General features: G+C 43.2%; 1 protein-coding gene across 3 annotated transcripts in view; it reads left to right on the top strand.

Annotated features, from left to right (window-relative positions):
* TPD52L1 (TPD52 like 1) overlaps positions 1–6,429 on the top strand; it is a 164,187-nt gene extending 157,758 nt beyond the window's left edge. For 2 of the 3 annotated variants that reach the window (XM_033935692.1, XM_033935690.1), the window contains 2 exons: positions 1,961–2,021; positions 4,930–6,429. In XM_033935692.1, the coding sequence (XP_033791583.1) occupies positions 1,961–2,021; positions 4,930–5,061 (193 nt within the window). In that variant the 3' untranslated portion in view covers positions 5,062–6,429. The remainder of the gene's footprint in view (positions 1–1,960; positions 2,022–4,929) is intronic. The other variant, XM_033935691.1, reaches the window with a different exon arrangement.
* The last annotated feature ends 11,760 nt before the right edge of the window (positions 6,430–18,189 follow it).

Here is an 18,189-nt window from a genome sequence, read left to right as displayed (position 1 = left end):
GGCTGATCTTTGCAAAGAGCTAATTTGACCATGTTTCCCCGCTCTTGCTAAAACTCCACTTGTTCCCAGTTATCTCCAGGGTCTACTTTAAATGTGCCTGCCTAACTTTCAAGATCCTACATGGCATTCTTCCCCCTTTAATTCCTCTATCTTGGAATGCTGCGAGACCAGACATCACCAGATCTACCCAGAAGCTCAAATTATCTTTCCCCTCACTAAAAGGTGTTACCTACATTGGAAAACTAGGGAAATCTCTTCACTTCAAACTACAGAGCTTTGGAATAATTTTCCTGCTCAGTTGTACAATCTGGGCTCTTTCCAAGTATTCCGAAGACACCACTCTGGATTTTGTAGACTTCAATCAAATCTCCTCTCAGCCGTCTCTCTTCCAAGCTGAAGGTCCCTAAACTCTTTAGTCTTTTCTCATATGAAAGGAATTCCATCACCTTTATCATCTTGGTTGCTTTTCTTTGAACCTTTTCTAATTCTGCTATATCTTTTTGAGATAAGATGATCAGAATTGAACGTAGTATTCAAGGTGAGTCCATACCATAGAGCAATACACAAGTTTGCATTATAACATTCTTATTCTTGTTTACCATCCCTTTTCTAATAATTCCTAGCATCTTGTTTGCTTTTTTGGCTGCCACCACACATTGGGTGGAAGGCTTCAGCATATTATCTACAATGATACTCAGATCTTTTTCTTGGACGCTGACCCCCAAGGTGAACCCTAGCATCTGGTATGATTTGGGCTATTCTTCCCAATGTGCGTCACTTTGCATTTGTCCACATTAAATTTCATCTGCCATTTGGACACCCAGTCTTCTAATTTCCTAAGGTCTGCCTTCAATTGTTCAGTCTGCGTTTGAACAACTTTGAACAGTTTTGTGTCATCTGCAAATTTAATCTCCTCATTTGTCATTCCAATTTCCAGGTCATTTATTAATAAGTTAAATAGCACTAGTCCCAGTACAGATCCCTGTAGCACTCCACTATTTATGCTCCTGCATTGAGAAAAATGATCATTGAACCCTCTGGGGTTGTTGTTGTTTTTTTAATCAGATAACCAGTTCCTAATCTACAACTTGTCCTATGACTATTTAATTTTCTCAGGAGCATCTCATGAGGAACTTTGTCAAAAGCTTTCTGAAAATCTAGATACACTACATCAACTGGCTCACTTTTACCAACATGTTTATTCACACCTTGAAAGAAATCAAGCAAATTGGTGTGTCAAGACCTCCGTTGGCTGAACCCATGCTGACTTTGTCCCATTAAAGCATGTTTGTCAAGCTTCCAGTCTGTAATTTCCTGGATCTCCCCTAGAACCCTTTCTTGAAAATTGGCATAGCATTGGCCACCCTCCAATCTTCAGGTACTATACATGATTTTAGCAACAGGTTACAGATCAGTAATTTCATGCTTGGGTTCTTTCAGTACCCTGGGATGTATACCATCTGGTCCAGGTGATTTATCACTCTTTGTCAATTTGGTTTAGTATGTCTTCCAGGTTCACTAAGATTTATTTCAGTTTCTCTGCATCATCACCCTTGAAAACCTTTCCAGTTCAGATAGATCTCTTGCATCTTCTTCCATAAAGACCAAAACAAATAATGAATTCAGTCTCTCCACTATGGCCTTATCTTCCCTAAGTGCCCCTTTATTCCTTGATTATCAAACAGTCCCACAGATGCCATCATAGATTTTCTGTTTCTGATGTACCTAAAAAAATGTTATGAGTTTTTGCCTGGGGAGTCAAAATTTTTTTATGCAAACTGTCTTCTTGAAAAAATACAAAGCTATTACTTTTGGATGAATTTAATATATTCTAGTTATGACATAGCATCTTGCTTCTCTAATACATGGGATTATATTCTGACAACCTCCCTGATATTCTGCCAGCGTCATAGTCATTAAACAGATATTGCACTAACTTTCTCTTGTCTTTGAACTTTAGGAATTCCCCCACCTTCAAATCATTCGAGGAGAGGGTTGAGAACACTATGACCAACTTTAAGGTAAGTTTCAGACAACAAGTGAAAAACCCAGTGTGCCACATGCTAAAACTGTATTACCATATTTTTTGCTCCATAAAACGCGCTTTTTCCACCCCCAAAAAGGGGGTGGAAATAAGGGTGCGTCAGCATAGCTATTGCTAGCAATAAGCATTTTTGGTTGACCTAACCAATGTCAGCAAAGGCCTATGGGAAATTATATCAATCTGACTCTGGAATGTGGATACAGATAGACCCTGAGTGCTCATGCACAGAATTCACATACAGAAAGCATCCAGGCAGACTGTTTCAAACAGCCCTAATTAAATCATGCTTAAAAGGTAACAAACCAACTTGCAGCTAAGAGGGGCGAAGAGGTGCTAAGAAGATGTGTTAATGTCTGATGCTTAGGATGGACAGCTTAAGATATACAATGGATCCAGGTGGTCAGTGAAACTAACTATTGTTTCAAACAGTTTACAAATTCTAAACAGAAAGATACTGGGAAATACAATAGTTTCTATATTTAGAATAAGATTCCAAGCTTTAAAAGCCCCCTCTCATACATCATCACCCCGGGCCTCTCTTGCCTGTCTCTGGAATCCGAAGCTTAGACCATCACCCCCCATCCTCCTTTCTCTCTCTCTCTCTCTGCCTCTCCCTGGAACTTCACGCTTCTCTCTGGACTCTGTAAGGCAGGGAAACTGCTTTGATCTCTCCTTAATTGTAATGCTTATGATTATTACTTTTCTGTAAGCCTATTTCTATAATATATTCTCTATGCCATCACTTCTGGCTGTGCTTCTTATTTGAGTCTGCTTCTTGGTGAATCTTCTGTGAAGGTATTGAACTCGGGACCTGGCATTTGTAAGGGCGCCTAACATAACCCCTCCAACCTTACATTGGGGGGCGTGCGACCAACCTTACAGTAATGTTAGGAAATTCTTTTTCATGGAGAGAGTAGTTGATGCCTGGAATGTCCTCCCGAGGGAGGTGTTGGAAAGGAAAATGATAGAATTCAAAAAAGCATGGGATAAACACAGAGATCTCTGATTTGGAAATGAATGATTAAAACTGAAGAACTGAGGCTGATACTGGGCAGACTTACACGTGTCCAGTATATGTAGATTCAGTGTAAGATGAGCTAGGGAGGGCATCGATGGGAACTCCAGTAACTTGGAACATGAGGCAGACTTTACGGCATGTATCCCACAAATGAGATGGTTGGATAGGCTGGAGTGAGCTTCAACAGCAACTCCAGTAGTTGAAGCCTAAGGGGGAAGGGAAAGGGCTTATATACTGGCTTTTTGTAGTTTTACAACCACACTCAAAGTGGTTTACATACAAGTACTTCAAGCATTTTCCTAAGGACAGTACCAGGTGGACTTTACGATCTATGGCCCAGAAATATCAAAGAAAAAAAGACAATTTAATTTAATCATGAATTTATAAGGCAGAAATTAGGGAGGGGGCCCCTCTGAGACAGAAAACTTTGAGCTTGAAAAGTGCCATCAGTGTGAGGGCAAGGGAGGGAGATGGCCTGACAATGGGAAGAGAAGCCTGGACCGTGGGGTCCCCTGGAGCTGTGGGGCCCAGGGCTGCCCTGTTTGCCCTCCTGTAAAGCAGGCCCTGTGTGTAACGAATGGGCAGACTGGATAGACCCTTCAGGTCTTTATCTGCTATCATTTACCATGTTACCATGTTTTCAGGCAATGACACAGGGATAAATTTGTCCCCAACCCCGCGGGATCTATCTCCATTCCCACCCCGTCCCCACGAGTTCTGTCTCTGTCCCTCTGTCCTCATCTGCACAAGCCTCGAAATCATAAGTGTTCAAATCTTATGCAGATGAGGACAGGGCTTGCAGGGATGGGGATAAAAGTAGATCACATGGGGACTGGGACAAATTTGTCTCCTTGTCATTCTCTAGGCCAATGATTCCCAACCCTGTCCTGGAGGAACACCAGGCCAATCGGGTTTTCAGGCTAGCCCTAATGAATATGCATGAGAGAGATTTGCATATGATGGAAATGATAGGCATGCAAATTTGCTTCATGCATTTTCATTAGGGCTAGCCTGAAAACCCAATTGGCCTGGTGTTCCTCCAGGACAGGGTTGGGAACCACTGCTCTAGGCATCTATGTGTCTTTATAAATTACTACCATAAAACCTCAAATAGGCTACAATGTAGCCTCATACGTTTACCACTTGCTTGGGAGCCCAAGTAGATGTGCATACCTGAAGTAAGTATATGTAGGTGTATATTTTATAATCTACATGTCCACTTTATGATTCAGGCCAAGCTCCTTCCTCAAATATTCCTTCACCTAGGTCAGGGGTAGGCAATTCCGGTCCTCGAGAGCCGGAGCCAGGTCAGGTTTTCAGGATATCCACAGTGAATATGTATGAGATGGATTTGCATGCACTGCCTCCTTGAGATGCAAATCTATCTCATGCATATTTTTTGTGGATATCCTGAAAACCTGACTTGGCTCTGGCTCTCGAGGACTGGAATTGCCTACCACTGACCTAGGTCATGTATTGAAAGGAGGGTTTTGGAAATAAGCCCTTCAATTAAGCACTTACTTGTCATAGTATGTGCTTGTGTGTGGGAATAATATTACAAGAGGTTGTTTGCATATGAAAACTCTTTATAAAATTGCCTCCATGTGTTTCTGTCTCACTGCTAAGAGAAGGCCCATTTGCCAGGTGAGACTAATGTTTATAATTTTGGAAAGATGAAGAAACTTTGAAGAAGAGGGGAGGTTAGGTGGGGGGAGGATCGATGTAATCTTTTAAGGAATCCGATGTGCACTGCCACAAGCCTAATTTGTTATCCTGCAGATATAATTAGAACGGATTTACTTGAAATTTAACATAACTGGGGACTGACAATGTTGTTTGTTTGTTTTTTTCCTTTGCCTGATCACAGACTCGGGTTGGAGGAACAGGTCCGAGCGGAGGCAATTTTGAAGAAGTTCTGAATTCTGCAGCACACGCCAGTGCACAGAGCTCTGTCTTAGAGAGCCGACTGCCTGAAAGTGAGGAAGAGCTGCAGTGTTAATATTACATGCTCCTCGTGGTCACTCACCGTTTCCCCCATGCTTCTCTCCAGGAATTCCTTCTAGAAAATGGACTGAGTCTCAGATAAATGTGGTTTCAAGTAGTGAAGGCACTAGGGACCTTTACTTTCATTTTCCTCCTCTATCATGTAAAACTTTCGGAGTTCAGGTCCTAGCCCTTATCAAAGCAGCATACAATTCTACTCTGACTCAACCTTAAGTGTTATGGGAGGTTTATTGGCTGTTTTTACCTCTTACTCATTACTCTCTTTTCTGCAGTACTCTCACATCAAATTGCAGGAGCTTCCTGAGATGGGAATTGATGACATTATTGCAAGCACTAACTAATCTTTGGTTTGATCTATTTTCTTTGCTTTAAAGACTCCGCCCCCAAGTCTTTCTTTGCAATAAAAAGCAGAGGTAAAGGGGGGAACCCAGTGGAGCGCCAAGCCAGGCTTTACAAACGTGTTCCATTTATTCCCATAACTCTCTCCTTGCTCTTCACTGGTAATGTGCTAATCGCATGCCCTTGATGACACTTTCAAAATTGCAAACAGCTTAGGAATCTCCCCAGTGCGTGTGCATAATTTGGTGGGGAAGGACAGTAGGAGAGCAATGGCGCAGTAAAGGGAATGTGTGCATGTGGGGGGGGGACTGCCCCAGGTGCAGTGTTCCTAAGGCCGCAGCACCCCTCTGCCCTCCCCGCCATGCAAGCGCACCCCTTGCCTTCCCCCGTACCTCTTTTACTTCCCCGATGCAAGAAGTTAAAAAGGTACAGGGAAAGGGAAGGCGGTGCATGCGCAGAAGGGGGGGGGGTCACCACCGCTCAAGGTGCCGCTAACCCTTACTACGCCACTGGAGGAGAGGGAAGAGATGCAACTTTTATAGAGTGCAGATCTGGCCCACTATGAAGCTCTCACATCACCCCATACTTACCCACCCCACTTTCTTCTAACGCTTGAATCAATTATAGTTCCTCTTCCTAAAGTGATCTCGGTCCTGTCCTCGCTGCTTTAACTCGCATCTCTCACTTGCTTTTGCCTTCTTTGTCTTGTTATATTCACTAGATTGTAAGCTCCAAGCAGCAGGGTTTGCCTTTTACATGTGTCTGTATGCACACATGTGATAATGCTTTATAAAAAAAAAAAGGATGAGGTTAAGGGGTCAGGGCAAGCAACAAGGGGAGAAATCAGCATGGAGGGCTGATTATATAGAAACATGCTGGCACATAAAGGCCAAATGGCCCATCCAGTCTGCCCATCCGCAGTAACCATTATCTCTTCCTCTCTCTAAAAGATCCCACTCGTTTATCTCACGCTTTCTTGAATTCAGACATAGTCTGTCTACACCATCTCTTCCGGGTGTCTGTTCCATGCATCTACCACCCTTTTTGTAAAAGTTCTCACTGGCCAACTCTCATTTTGGTGCCTCAGACCTGTGTCTGGGTATATTTGACCTGCTGATTCCAAAAATGGCACCTGTTTTCTTCTATCAGCTCTAGTTTTTGAGATACAGAACATGTTCCATACACCACTTTTCACTCTGCTTGCCCACTTAAAATCAGGATATTTTAATGTAGTGTTTACATTAATTATCTTTTAAGCACGAAGGAAACATATTAAAAATTAAAATAAAAGTGTACAACATGAAAATCTACTTTTTTCATACCAAAAGTCCAAGTTTATGATACAAACTTTCCAGTCATTTGACACACAAGAATCTCCTTTTGTAAGACTTCCAAGAGTGGGATCTGCCAGGACAATCCCGCATAATATTCCAACAATAGTCTGCCATCATGTGTGCATCCCATCTTCCTTGGTATCTGGCTTCCATTGTTTTTATGTCTTGGTGAAATAGTTCATCTTGCTCTTCGCTTAAGTCACCGAGGTTCTCTGGAAAGCGATCTAAGTGACTGTGCAGATAATGGACTTTAACTCTCATGTTACAGCCATGCCTGTTGAAATGAAAGAGCATATCCTCTACTAATTTATTGTGTGTAGTTGTCTGCCTTCTTGTTGCCAAGAAAGTTTTTCACAACAAGAACAAATGAAGACCAGGCACATGATTCAATTTCGTTCACTGATACTAAGAAATGTGGGTCATTTATAAGTTGTCTGAACTGTGGACCATTGGAAATTCCTGCTTTCAGTTTTTCCATGTAAGTCCAGGTAACATATGCGCTATGGGGCTCATAATCAAAACTTAAACACATCTAAAAACCCACCCAAGTCAGCATTTGGACAACCTAAAAGACAAGTCGTCCAGGTGCCGGTAATCAAACCGACTTTCTGGACGTGTCGAGGGATTTTTTATGCCTCTGAATGCCACTATGCACCCAGAACTGAAAGGAGCATATTTGGAGGAGTGGTTAGGGCAGGATGTGGGCCAACCTAGACTTTATTTCAAACTCACTTTCCTATCAAACTTTCAGGAAGTCAATTAAAACCTATTTCTTTGATAAATTTCTCTGACCCCATTCTTGCCTTGAGGTATCTTTAAAATACCTCCAGATAAATGTCATTAATCTTAACATGCGAATGTAATTTCAAATATTTTTTGTAATGTCGCTGTCTGTATACAGTCTCTTCCGCTGTAAACCGCTCTGAACTGTTTGTGGTATTGCGGTATATAAAAATAAAGTTATTATTATTATTATTAGTCATCCTGCACAGATAATTGAATGTTTTACTAGACATCCTGGATGAAACTTAAACAGGTATGAGTGCCAAAAAGGTATCCAAAGTGACCAGATAACCACTGCAGAGACAAAGTGAAGACCCCCACACATTTCCCCAGTATTCACTGGTCCCCTCACACTCCCACAATGATCAGAATAAAAAAGTACATACCTATCTCCAGGACATCAGCACCTGGTAAAGGAAAGTCTAGTAGAGCTGCACACAGGTGTCTTAAATAGTCTGGGGGATGGGCTAGTGAACCATAGAGAGGAGGACCTAGGCCCATAAGCCACTTTAACTACTATATATATATTGGAAGATGTGCACCCACCAAAACCCTACTCTACTGCCATATAGATGCCACATGCAACCATAAGGGCTATTGGGGTTGTAGATAGGTGGATATAGTGGGTTTGTGGGGCTCACCATAACCTATAAGGGAGTTCTGTTTATCTGGCACCCTTTTTGTGAAGTTCACAACAGTGGCCTCTAAGTTGCACCACTGCTCTGTTGCCATGTCTGGGTGGCTAGTCTATTACAAGATTGGCCCCTCCCATGTCCAAATGGTCTTGTTCTGGGCATTTGGGACTTGGAAAAAATTTTGGTCAAAAATGTGGTATGGATGACCAATAGCTTGGACATCCAGATAGATGATTTAAAACTATATATATATATATATTCTAGATGTATTTTTTGAAAATGGGCATTTTCCCACTGCCAACTTTGGGCATCTAGTGCCATCCACCCAAATCAGACTTAGATGTTTTTTTTTATTATGCCCCTCCACATATTCAGTGCATGAACTGTCTGTATTTCATCCGGCCTAGATTTATATGTAGTGGTGGCAGTATGATTCTATTGCGTGCTACCAAAGGTTCATTGATTATATTTTATCCTCTACCCACCTCCCTTGGAGGCCAATCTTTTTTTGGCCAAATGTTCATGTTTCTGCAGAAGAGATCTTTTAAATACTGGTAAAATAATAAATAAATTCAACCAAATCTAAGAAACTAGAGCTGATGCGGTCTAACCAATGCAATTTTCTGAATCAGCGCCCCAAATAACTCCAGGAACAGGTTTAAAAAAAAAAAAACCAGGGCACCAATAAAATTTGTTGTTGTTGGTCTGTGTTATAATTTTTAGATTTTGAAAAGCCACTGGCCTGGGCTTGGAAACACCCAAACATACTGTATGTAACCTTGGAACTGCAAAAGAAAAAGAAACCAAAAGAATTCTAGAAACACAGACACATTCCTTTAAGACCTTCTATTACATAGATATGGAGGCTTTTGACCAGAGTAGAAGAGGGGCCATTTGAAGCATTTGAAACACTACATGTTTGCATCTACTACAAATAGTGCAGATGCTCCCCTAGTTAGTGATACCCCGGGAGAGATTTTGCTGTAGGAATTCATAGTCAATTGTGTTTCTAGTAGAACATTTTATTCTTGCAGATATTTCTAAATTATTTTACATCCACTAGAGGTTTAATTTTAAGTGGTGGTTCTAACATAGCTCTGCTTTAAAAAAAAAAAAGGCAGAAGAGACCAAATGTATGTAAGTTTTTAATGCATTGCAGTGTCTTTTTAAAACATTGTTTTCAGTTGTTGGGTTTTTTATTGTGGTTTTATCTTGGATTGTACCATATGACTGTAGTATCTTAAGTATATTTCCTGGATTCTATAATTCTTCTCACTGCCGTATTATAGAGACATCCCAGATCTTTTACTGGGTTGCAGTCTGCATCTGTACAACTCTGCAGGCTGCCATGGGTCCCTTTTCAGGAGGGTGGACAGTGCATATCCACCATGGGCAGGGATGTTCTGCTTTCACGGTGTGGTGTCTGCACGCTTGGTTGTCTTGAGGTACTTCAAGTAGGGTTGCCAGATATCCTCTGTTAAAAAAAGGACAGCTGGTCCTGTCCCATTTTGCCCCAACTCCGCCCCATTCTGCCTCCTGCTCTGCCCCCAACATGAACCTCCCTGAGATCGGGAATGCATCTACAGGGTGCTGCGCAAGTGTGGATGTTGACACAATGGCATCAAGCACATGCACACATACATGACATCAATGCGTCGACATCCACACTTGCACAGATGACCTCCAGACACAGCTTTGAAGTCAGGAACTTCCAAAACCTGGACAAACTGATGGGTTATGGAAATCCCTCCGGGCACCCAGACAGTCCTAAAAAAAAAGAGGACATGTCTGGGTTTTTCTGGACGTTTTGTAGCTCTTACTTCAAATTATTAGAAGAACAGCTCAAGTTTAGAAAAGGGCAAAGTCACCCGGAGGCACTTTCAAAGACTTAGCTGACAAAAGACGACTTGAGCTCTAATACTGTCACGTGGCTGCACTTCTCAAGGCTGTATTGTTTGTTCCCCTGATGAGCCAAATATTGGTGAAACACAGTCGCTTGTTGGGAAGATTGGAGAAGACATGACAGTGTTGGAGCTCAAGTCATCTTTTGTCAGCTAAGTCCTTGAACGTGCCTCCGGGTGACTTTGCCCTTTTCTAAACCTGAGCTGTTCTGTGAGGGAGTTTTTTTTGCCAGTGAAAGTATCAAAAGCAGTTTTGATTTGTACCTTTTGGTTCTATACTGCTACATTAGTCTGAGGATTTTTCTCCCTCTTTTTGGGTGCATTCTGGGTTTGAAGAGGGGGGTACCTTGGTGCCACAATCACACAACATTTTGAATCATTATATGAACATATTATATGTTGTGCATCCTCGTATAATTTGTTAACAAACTGTATGTTAACAAATTTCTTAAAATTTCTCTCTTAGGGCACAATGAATGGGCAGGGAAAAAGCATGGAAATGATAGCCAGTTAGCGTGTTGTACTTACCACATGCAAACTAACATGCAATTGACATGGAAGCACTTAGGGCCAGATTCTGTAAATGGTGCTCACAAATAGGCACTAGAAAAGAATGGCGCTAAGCATAATTCTGTACATTTTCTTCACTGAACGTGTAATTAAACCCTGGCAATCGTTGTTGGAGAATGTGGTGAAAGAAATTGCTTAGCAGGGTTTTAAAAAGGTTTGGATAATTTCCTAAAACAAAAGTCCATTAAGCCATTATTGAGATGAACTTGGGGAAATCCAGTGCTTATTCCTAGGATAAACAGCATAAAATCTGGTTTACCGTATTTTCACCCATATACCGCGCACCCGTGTAAAACGCGCACACGGGTATAGCGCACAGGGAACATAAATTTTTGTAAAAAAATTTTACTATAGCGCGCACACGCGTATACTGCGCATGCCGCCCCGACTCTCCTCTCGCCTGCCCCGACTCTCCTTTCCAAAGGACCGCTCGCACCCCCACCCGAAGGACCGCTCGCACCCCCACCCGAAGGACCGCTCGCATCCTCACAGCCTCCCCCTTCCGCATGGAGAAGCTGCCTACCGTTGTTTCCGGATGCCAGTGAGCCCATCTGCTTCCTCTGCCGGTGGTCCCGCCCCTTCTCTGAGCCCTGCGCTATGCTGCTTCCTCTTCCGGCGGTCCCGCCCTTTCTCTGACATCAGAGAAAGGGCGGGACCGCTGGATGAGGAAGCAGTGCAGCGCAGGGCTCAGAGAAGGGGCGGGACCGCCGGCAGAGGAAGCAGCTGGGCTCACTGGCATCCGGAAACAACGGTAGGCAGCTTCTCCATGCGGGAGGGGGAGGGGGGGATGCTGTGGGGGTGCGACCGGTCTTTCGGGTGGGGGTGTGAGCGGTCCTTCGGAAAGGAGAGTCGGGGCAGGCGAGAGGAGAGTCGGGGCGGCATGCGCAGTATACGCGTGTGCGCACTATAGTAAAATTTTTTTACAAAAATTTATGTTCCCTGCGCGCTATACCCGTGTGCGTGTTTTACACGGGTGCGTGGTATATGGGTGAAAATACGGTAATCCGGGTGGAAATACGGGTGGGGGTGATGAATCGGACATTGGGGGGGGGGGAGAAACTATGTAAAAAAAATTTGTACAACACGCTCACGCGTATAACGCGCATGGTTATGCACGGTTTGTAAAATCGTGTATAACGCGCGCGTTATATGCGTGAAAATACGGTACTCCTTGGGATCTTGCCAGGTACTTGTGACCTGGCTTGGCCACTGTTGGAAACAGGATACTGGGCTTGATGCCCTTCAGTTTGTCCCTGTATGGCAACTGTTATGTTCTTATGTAAAGGGCACATACCCTTTATAGAATTGCGTTTAGTGCCGATTCTTGCACTTTAATGGTGGGTACCAAACTTACACCTACTGAAATCTAGTGTAGATGCTGGTGCCAAAGTTAAGTACAGAGATCCAGTACTCTGTAACAAAGCATGCAGTGCTCCTGGCACACCCATGCCCCTCATAAGATCACACCCCTTTCTGAGTCGCATATGATGGAATTTAGGCATCATGTATTTTATAGACTAGAGAACAGCCAGATGACAATTATAGGTTGTTAGTGGTCAATTATAGCTCATTAATGACTCAGCCAATTAAGTTACATTTATCTTGGGATCATATGCAAATTTAGGCACCCACATCCAGGGGTTAGTGCTTCCTATATCAGAGGTACTAAGCACTATCGTATTAACTGTGAGCAGGCACCACATGTTAATGGGAACATTATCACACGCCCCAAATAGAAAATTATATTACAGATGTCCCCACTGATTTCCACCTCAGATTTCAAGTTAATGTGTGGTAAAATCTCATGTTAAGCAGCAATTAACTGCACATCTTAATGCCCCCAGGATTTATAATGTGCCCTACTGAAAAGGATGAAATGAATTTCCAGGAAGTATAGCCAAACTCCCTCTGGCAGAGAGCTGTAACACAAAGTTCCTTAGTTTTTCACATTACTGATTTATTTTACTACTAAAACCTCTTTCAAGTCCCTGGAACTGGACGGTGGATTACTGTGAATAAATAATAATTTTGATCCGATGCCTAATAAATGTGACTGTTTATATTTAAAATGAAAAATTACCTTTTTAAATGTTCTTCTGAAAATCAGTTTGCTAATGCTGTGTGTATATGTAAATGTTAAGTTTTATGAGATTAAAATGATCATCTTATTCAGTTTTGGAAAATGAGAGCCTCTCTGTTCACCATCCTCACAAAATAGTTTTACACACCATCCTAATGCTTGTCTACCATGCTGTTTAGTTCGTTCCACAGGTAACACCACTCACAACTGGAGTACACTATGAAACAGAGGTTTCTCTTCAGCCTAATTCGGTTCTTTTCTGTAAAAGAAGTTGGCAGGATAGAGCTCTCCCCCTTCCACCCTCCAAAATGTCTGTTTCCTATTTGTAATTTTTATGAATTGAGATTTATTAACCACCTGTATGAAGAGATTCACATGTGTACAGGTGATATAGCTTGATAGAAATCTTACTCATACCTGAAGTTGTTTCCAGGTTTTTCAATGTGCCTTTTGGCCTAAGAAAGGACAGTTGCTGATGTGTAGCCAAAAGCTTAGTTTGGCAACTTTCAGTTACATTGAAAGTGAGACTAATGTATAAAGCACAGTCCTTGAGACACACCTAGCCAGTCAGGTTTTCAGGATATCCACAATGAATTTGTATGAGACAGATTTGCATACAATGGAGGTAGTGAATACCAAAGAGGTAGCCACAGGTGGGCACAGTCCCACTGAGCAGTAGCACATCTCCAGTGTAGCTAGTGGGGCTCCCCAAGCCCCACCAGTTGAAGACTCCCAGCACCTCTCCTTCTCCTCCTCTGCAGGCATTCCAGAATCTCTCAACTTCACCTTAGTCCTTTAATACCTTTTAAAGCCTTCATTTCTTTGCCAGCAGTGACTAGTGACTCATATCTGTTGCTCATGACAGAACCTTCCCTCTGATAAAGTGGTGTAATAAGGGTGGATTGGGGGGGGGGGGGGGGGGGTTGGTCCACCCCAGGCACCAACTTGCTCTGGTCACTGGTACCTCTACCCCATCCCTCTTCTCCCCCTGCTACCCGTGCCCACCCACCCACCCCTTCCCTTTTTAACTTCAGCACGAGCAGCCACCAACTTGCTGCATCAGCTTTGGCACTCTCGCTGACATCACTTCTGGGGACCCGCGCCTAGGACGTGAAGCTGACACAGGCAGTAAGTTGGTGGCTGCTTGAGGCAAAGTTAAAAAGGTATGGGGAAGGGGTGCATGTGTGCAGCAGGGGAGGGGCGCCACTGGCGCTGCTCACCCTCGCTACACTACTGCCTCTGATTCAACTTCTGTTTCTGCAAAGGAAGGACCAGGTCAGAGGGAAGGCTTGTGACCAGCATGAGCAACAGGCATGAGTCGCTGCCAGCAAAGCAATGAAGACTTTCAAAGGTATAGAGGGGTGGGGAGAGTTGAGAGATGCCTGGTCATCTGGAGCTGGAGGTAAGGGAAATGAGAGATGCTGGGCAGGGAACGGGATTCTCATGCCCACCCACTTTGGGCTCAAGCCCACCTAAAATTGGGTGTCTTGCTATATACTCTTGGTTTGTGCAAATTTATATCATTCATATTCATTATGGGTATTCTAAAAATCTGACTAGCAAGACTAGATTGAGAACTCTTGCAACATAGCTCAGAGCCAGAGAGCAGCACTAGGAAGAGAAGGGACATTTTTAAAAGAAGGGAGACCTGACTGAAAAAGGTGTGTACACTTTTTAAACAAATGTTAACACATCCAGGCATAGAAAAGCTAAAAAATTCTAGCAATAAGACCAACAGGAGCAGGGTTTAAAAAAGGTCTGGATAACTTCCTAAAAGAGAAGTCCATAAGCCATTATTAAGATGGATGTGGGGAAATCCACTATTTTTTCCTAGGATAAGCAGCATGAAATCTGTTTTTCTCCTTGTGACCTGGGTAGGCCACTGTTGGGCCTTGATGGACCTGCAGTCTGTCCCAGAAACATGATATATCCAACACTCTATTTACCATTAGATCTCTCTAATACTCTTTTACTACCAAACGTTATCAAAAACCCATAATTTCACCCTATTCTTATCTCCTAAAGACCTCCACTTCCCTTTGGTAACTCTTTATCCAATACTAGCTGATCACCCGGCGTTGCCCGGATATAAATTCCCTTGAGGAACATTCACTTGAAGATTAACATAACACAAATTTTCAGTTTTCACTTTCTGTTTAGGCTTCACCACACCACACCACACCACAGCTGCATTTCCTTATATACTCTTAAATGACTGTGACATCATTCCCAAAGCTGGCATCTCTCCTCCTCTTTTCCCCTTACCCACCTCTTCCCATTCCTCCCCTCTATGTTCTCGCCCCCTTCCCTTCCCCCATACCTCTAGTTGAAGTTGTTTGCGGTTTTGCCCGGCTATAAATTCCCTTGGGTTTTGGCTTACATTCACTTGAGGATTAATATCACACAAATTTTCAGTTTTCAGTTTCTGTTTAGGCTTCACCACACCACAGCTGCACTTCCTTATATACTGTTCATTGTGACATCAATCTGACTGTGTGACATCATTCCCCAAGCTTCACACCATTGGTCCATCTATATATTTAAATAGCTGATGCCCCGGCGTTGCACGGATATTTAATTATAGCAATAACACTGTAAATGGATTCAAATAAAGATACTTTATAGTGGTGAATGAAATTATTTTTTTACAGCTTAATAAAAAGTACAATATTCAAATTATAATGTGAAATATTTGACAAAATGAATACAATACAACTAATGCAAAACGTGATTAGAAACAACATTTTTAGTTTCACCTCCTGGAGCAAGAACATATAAATTCTTGGGTGAACCCAGCCTTGAGCAAGCAACATAGAGTTGTGGGCCGTGAGACCCCCCAGAACATATCACCCCAGGTAGTGAGGGATCTGCATACCAAGTTTCGTTCAAATCGGTCAAGCCGTTTTTGAATTACTGTGAGAATGGCAGCTTTTTACATTTTTTCCATTGACATGAATGTGTGAAATCTGATTTTATGTTTGTAGCTCCGCCCACGTGTGCAGGTGGGCCGTGAGACCCCCAGAACATATCACCCCAGGTAGTGAGGGATCTGCATACCAAGTTTCGTTCAAATCGGTGAAGCCGTTTGTGAATTACAGTGAGAATGGCAGCTTTTTACATTTTTTCCATTGACATGAATGGGTGAAATCTGATTTTCTGTTTGTAGCTCCGCCCACGTGTGCAGGTGGGCCGTGAGACCCCCAGAACATATCACCCCAGGTAGTGAGGGATCTGCATACCAAGTTTTGTTCAAATCGGTCAAGCCGTTTTTGAATTACTGTGAGAATGGCAGCTTTTTACATTTTTTCCATTGACATGAATGGGTGAAATCCGATTTTCTGCTTGTAGCTCGGCCAACGTGTGCAGGTGTGCCGCGAGACCCCCAGAACACATCACCCCAGGTAGTGAGGGATCTGCATACCAAGTTTCGTTCAAATTGGTCAAACGGTTTTTGCGTGATCGCGGCACATACACACATACATACCTCCGATTTTATATATATAGATATATTATTACCTTAAAAATTCTATGTCATCGCTTATTCTATTCCTTCAAATTTTGAATGTAATTTTTGTTTTAGTTTGGATGTAATCTGCCTTGAACTGCAAGGTAATGGCGGAATAGAAATCACTAATGTAATGTAATATATAAAATGTTGCTCTTTAACTTGGAACAAGTGCTTAGGGTTCTTCAATGTCCACATAAGGCAGGTGGAAGTTCCACTTTCAACAGATTTTTAATAGTTTGAAAGCCTTGTATAAGTTATTACTAAGCAGTAATATGCTGTACAGCAATAACTTATGTAATAGGCTCAAAACTGATGTAGAAAAGGCTGGCAAGCTAAAAGCACTCGAGGGCTTGGCAGGCTGTCTGTCAGTCATAGCCATAAGCAGCCTCATTTGCAGGTCTTGAGTCAGAATACCCCTGGAGGGAAACAGGAAAGCGACACACATCAGCTACAGCTGTGGTATAATATACTGTACAGCCAGCCAAGCTCCAGCAAATGCTTTGCTCAGGTGCATCAGTTATGTACCTTGAACCATTAAATATCCTGTTCAGAATAAAACATGAATGCAATGTTAAAAAAAAAGTTAAAACCCACACATTGAAAATGAATGCTAATGTTTAGGCACTTTTCTTCTCTTACTGATTCACAGTAGTGCAAACTGCAGGACACCCCATAACAGAAAGCAAATTTAGGGGCCCTTTTAGTAAGCTGCGATAAGCGTTAATATGCGATTAACACAGGTTGCAAAGCACTACTGTGGAACACACTCAGGAGTCATGCAGTAGTTTTGGGATTAGAGTTTGCTTCCCACATGCTAAAAAAAATTACATTTATTTTTTAGCGTTAGGGGAGTGTCTGTGCAGGATCCATCCTGAGCCAGAAATGTGTCCCATGCAACACACTCCCTTGAGCTCCTAGCCCACACTCTGAGTCATAGTCAAGCAATGGCCAGGACTCAGTTTTGGAGCTCACCATGGCCCTGTGTCTGGGGCAAGTGAGTAGATGAGTTCTACGCTAATTGGTTAGCTCAACTGTATCATTTGCACTAACTGATTAGCACTAGATTAGCATGTGAGCCTTTAGGGGGAAATTCTATAACCAGTGCCCTGTCAATGGTCAGAAAAAGCAGGGTTGAAGTGCCTACTGACGCCTAAATAAAAGGCAGCTGAAATGGCCGCTGGAATCATGGCTAGGAAGCTGCTTTAGGCTGCGGAATGCCAAAGTAGGCGTGGCCAACCCCCAGTGGCATTAGGCGATCTAAAGCGGTTATCCAACCATGAATCACGCTAAGATAGGCGGCTGAAATGTAAGCCTGGAAAGCCATTGCCTACATTTCAGCCACCTATCTTTGCCTAGACCGCAGCAGCCGAGCGCAGCGGGGAAATTCCCCCCTCTCCTATCAGCTGGTCATCAGGGATTCCCCAAAGCCACAATTCTGCAACCAGCACCCAAGTTTGGGGCGCTTGTTACAGAATCATGATTTTCGGGAGTCCCTGCTGCTCAGCTGATGGGGAGGGGGGAATTCCCCTGCCGCGATCATCTGAGAGTGGCCGCAGCAGGGAACTCCCAAACCCCACTGCAAATCAGCTGACAGAAGATGCCTACTCCCTCCTGCTGGCACCCCCACACTCCCTGCTGATATCCCCGGCAGGAGGGATGCCCAAACTCTCCTCCGGCACCTCCCCTGAACATCCCCAGCAGGAGAGATGCCCATTCCTCCTGCCGGCACCCCCCTAAACACCCCTACTCCATGAAACCCATTCGCACCTTCCCCATATAATTTTGTAGAAGGCCGGCCGGTGGAATGGCCACTCCCTCTGGCCGGCAGGCCCGCCTATTACGAATGGTAGGCCTTCCCCTTCCCAGTGCACTCATAGTTAGTAGAATTTTTTTACCATTTTTGTTGCTGGATTTATGGCATATCAAACTCCATTTAAAAAAATATATTTTAAAAAATTTCCATGCTCTGCTGC

This window comes from Geotrypetes seraphini, chromosome 3 (assembly GCF_902459505.1).
Source record: "Geotrypetes seraphini chromosome 3, aGeoSer1.1, whole genome shotgun sequence".
NCBI lineage: Eukaryota > Metazoa > Chordata > Amphibia > Gymnophiona > Dermophiidae > Geotrypetes > Geotrypetes seraphini.
This window is presented reverse-complemented; position numbering and strand designations above follow the sequence as displayed.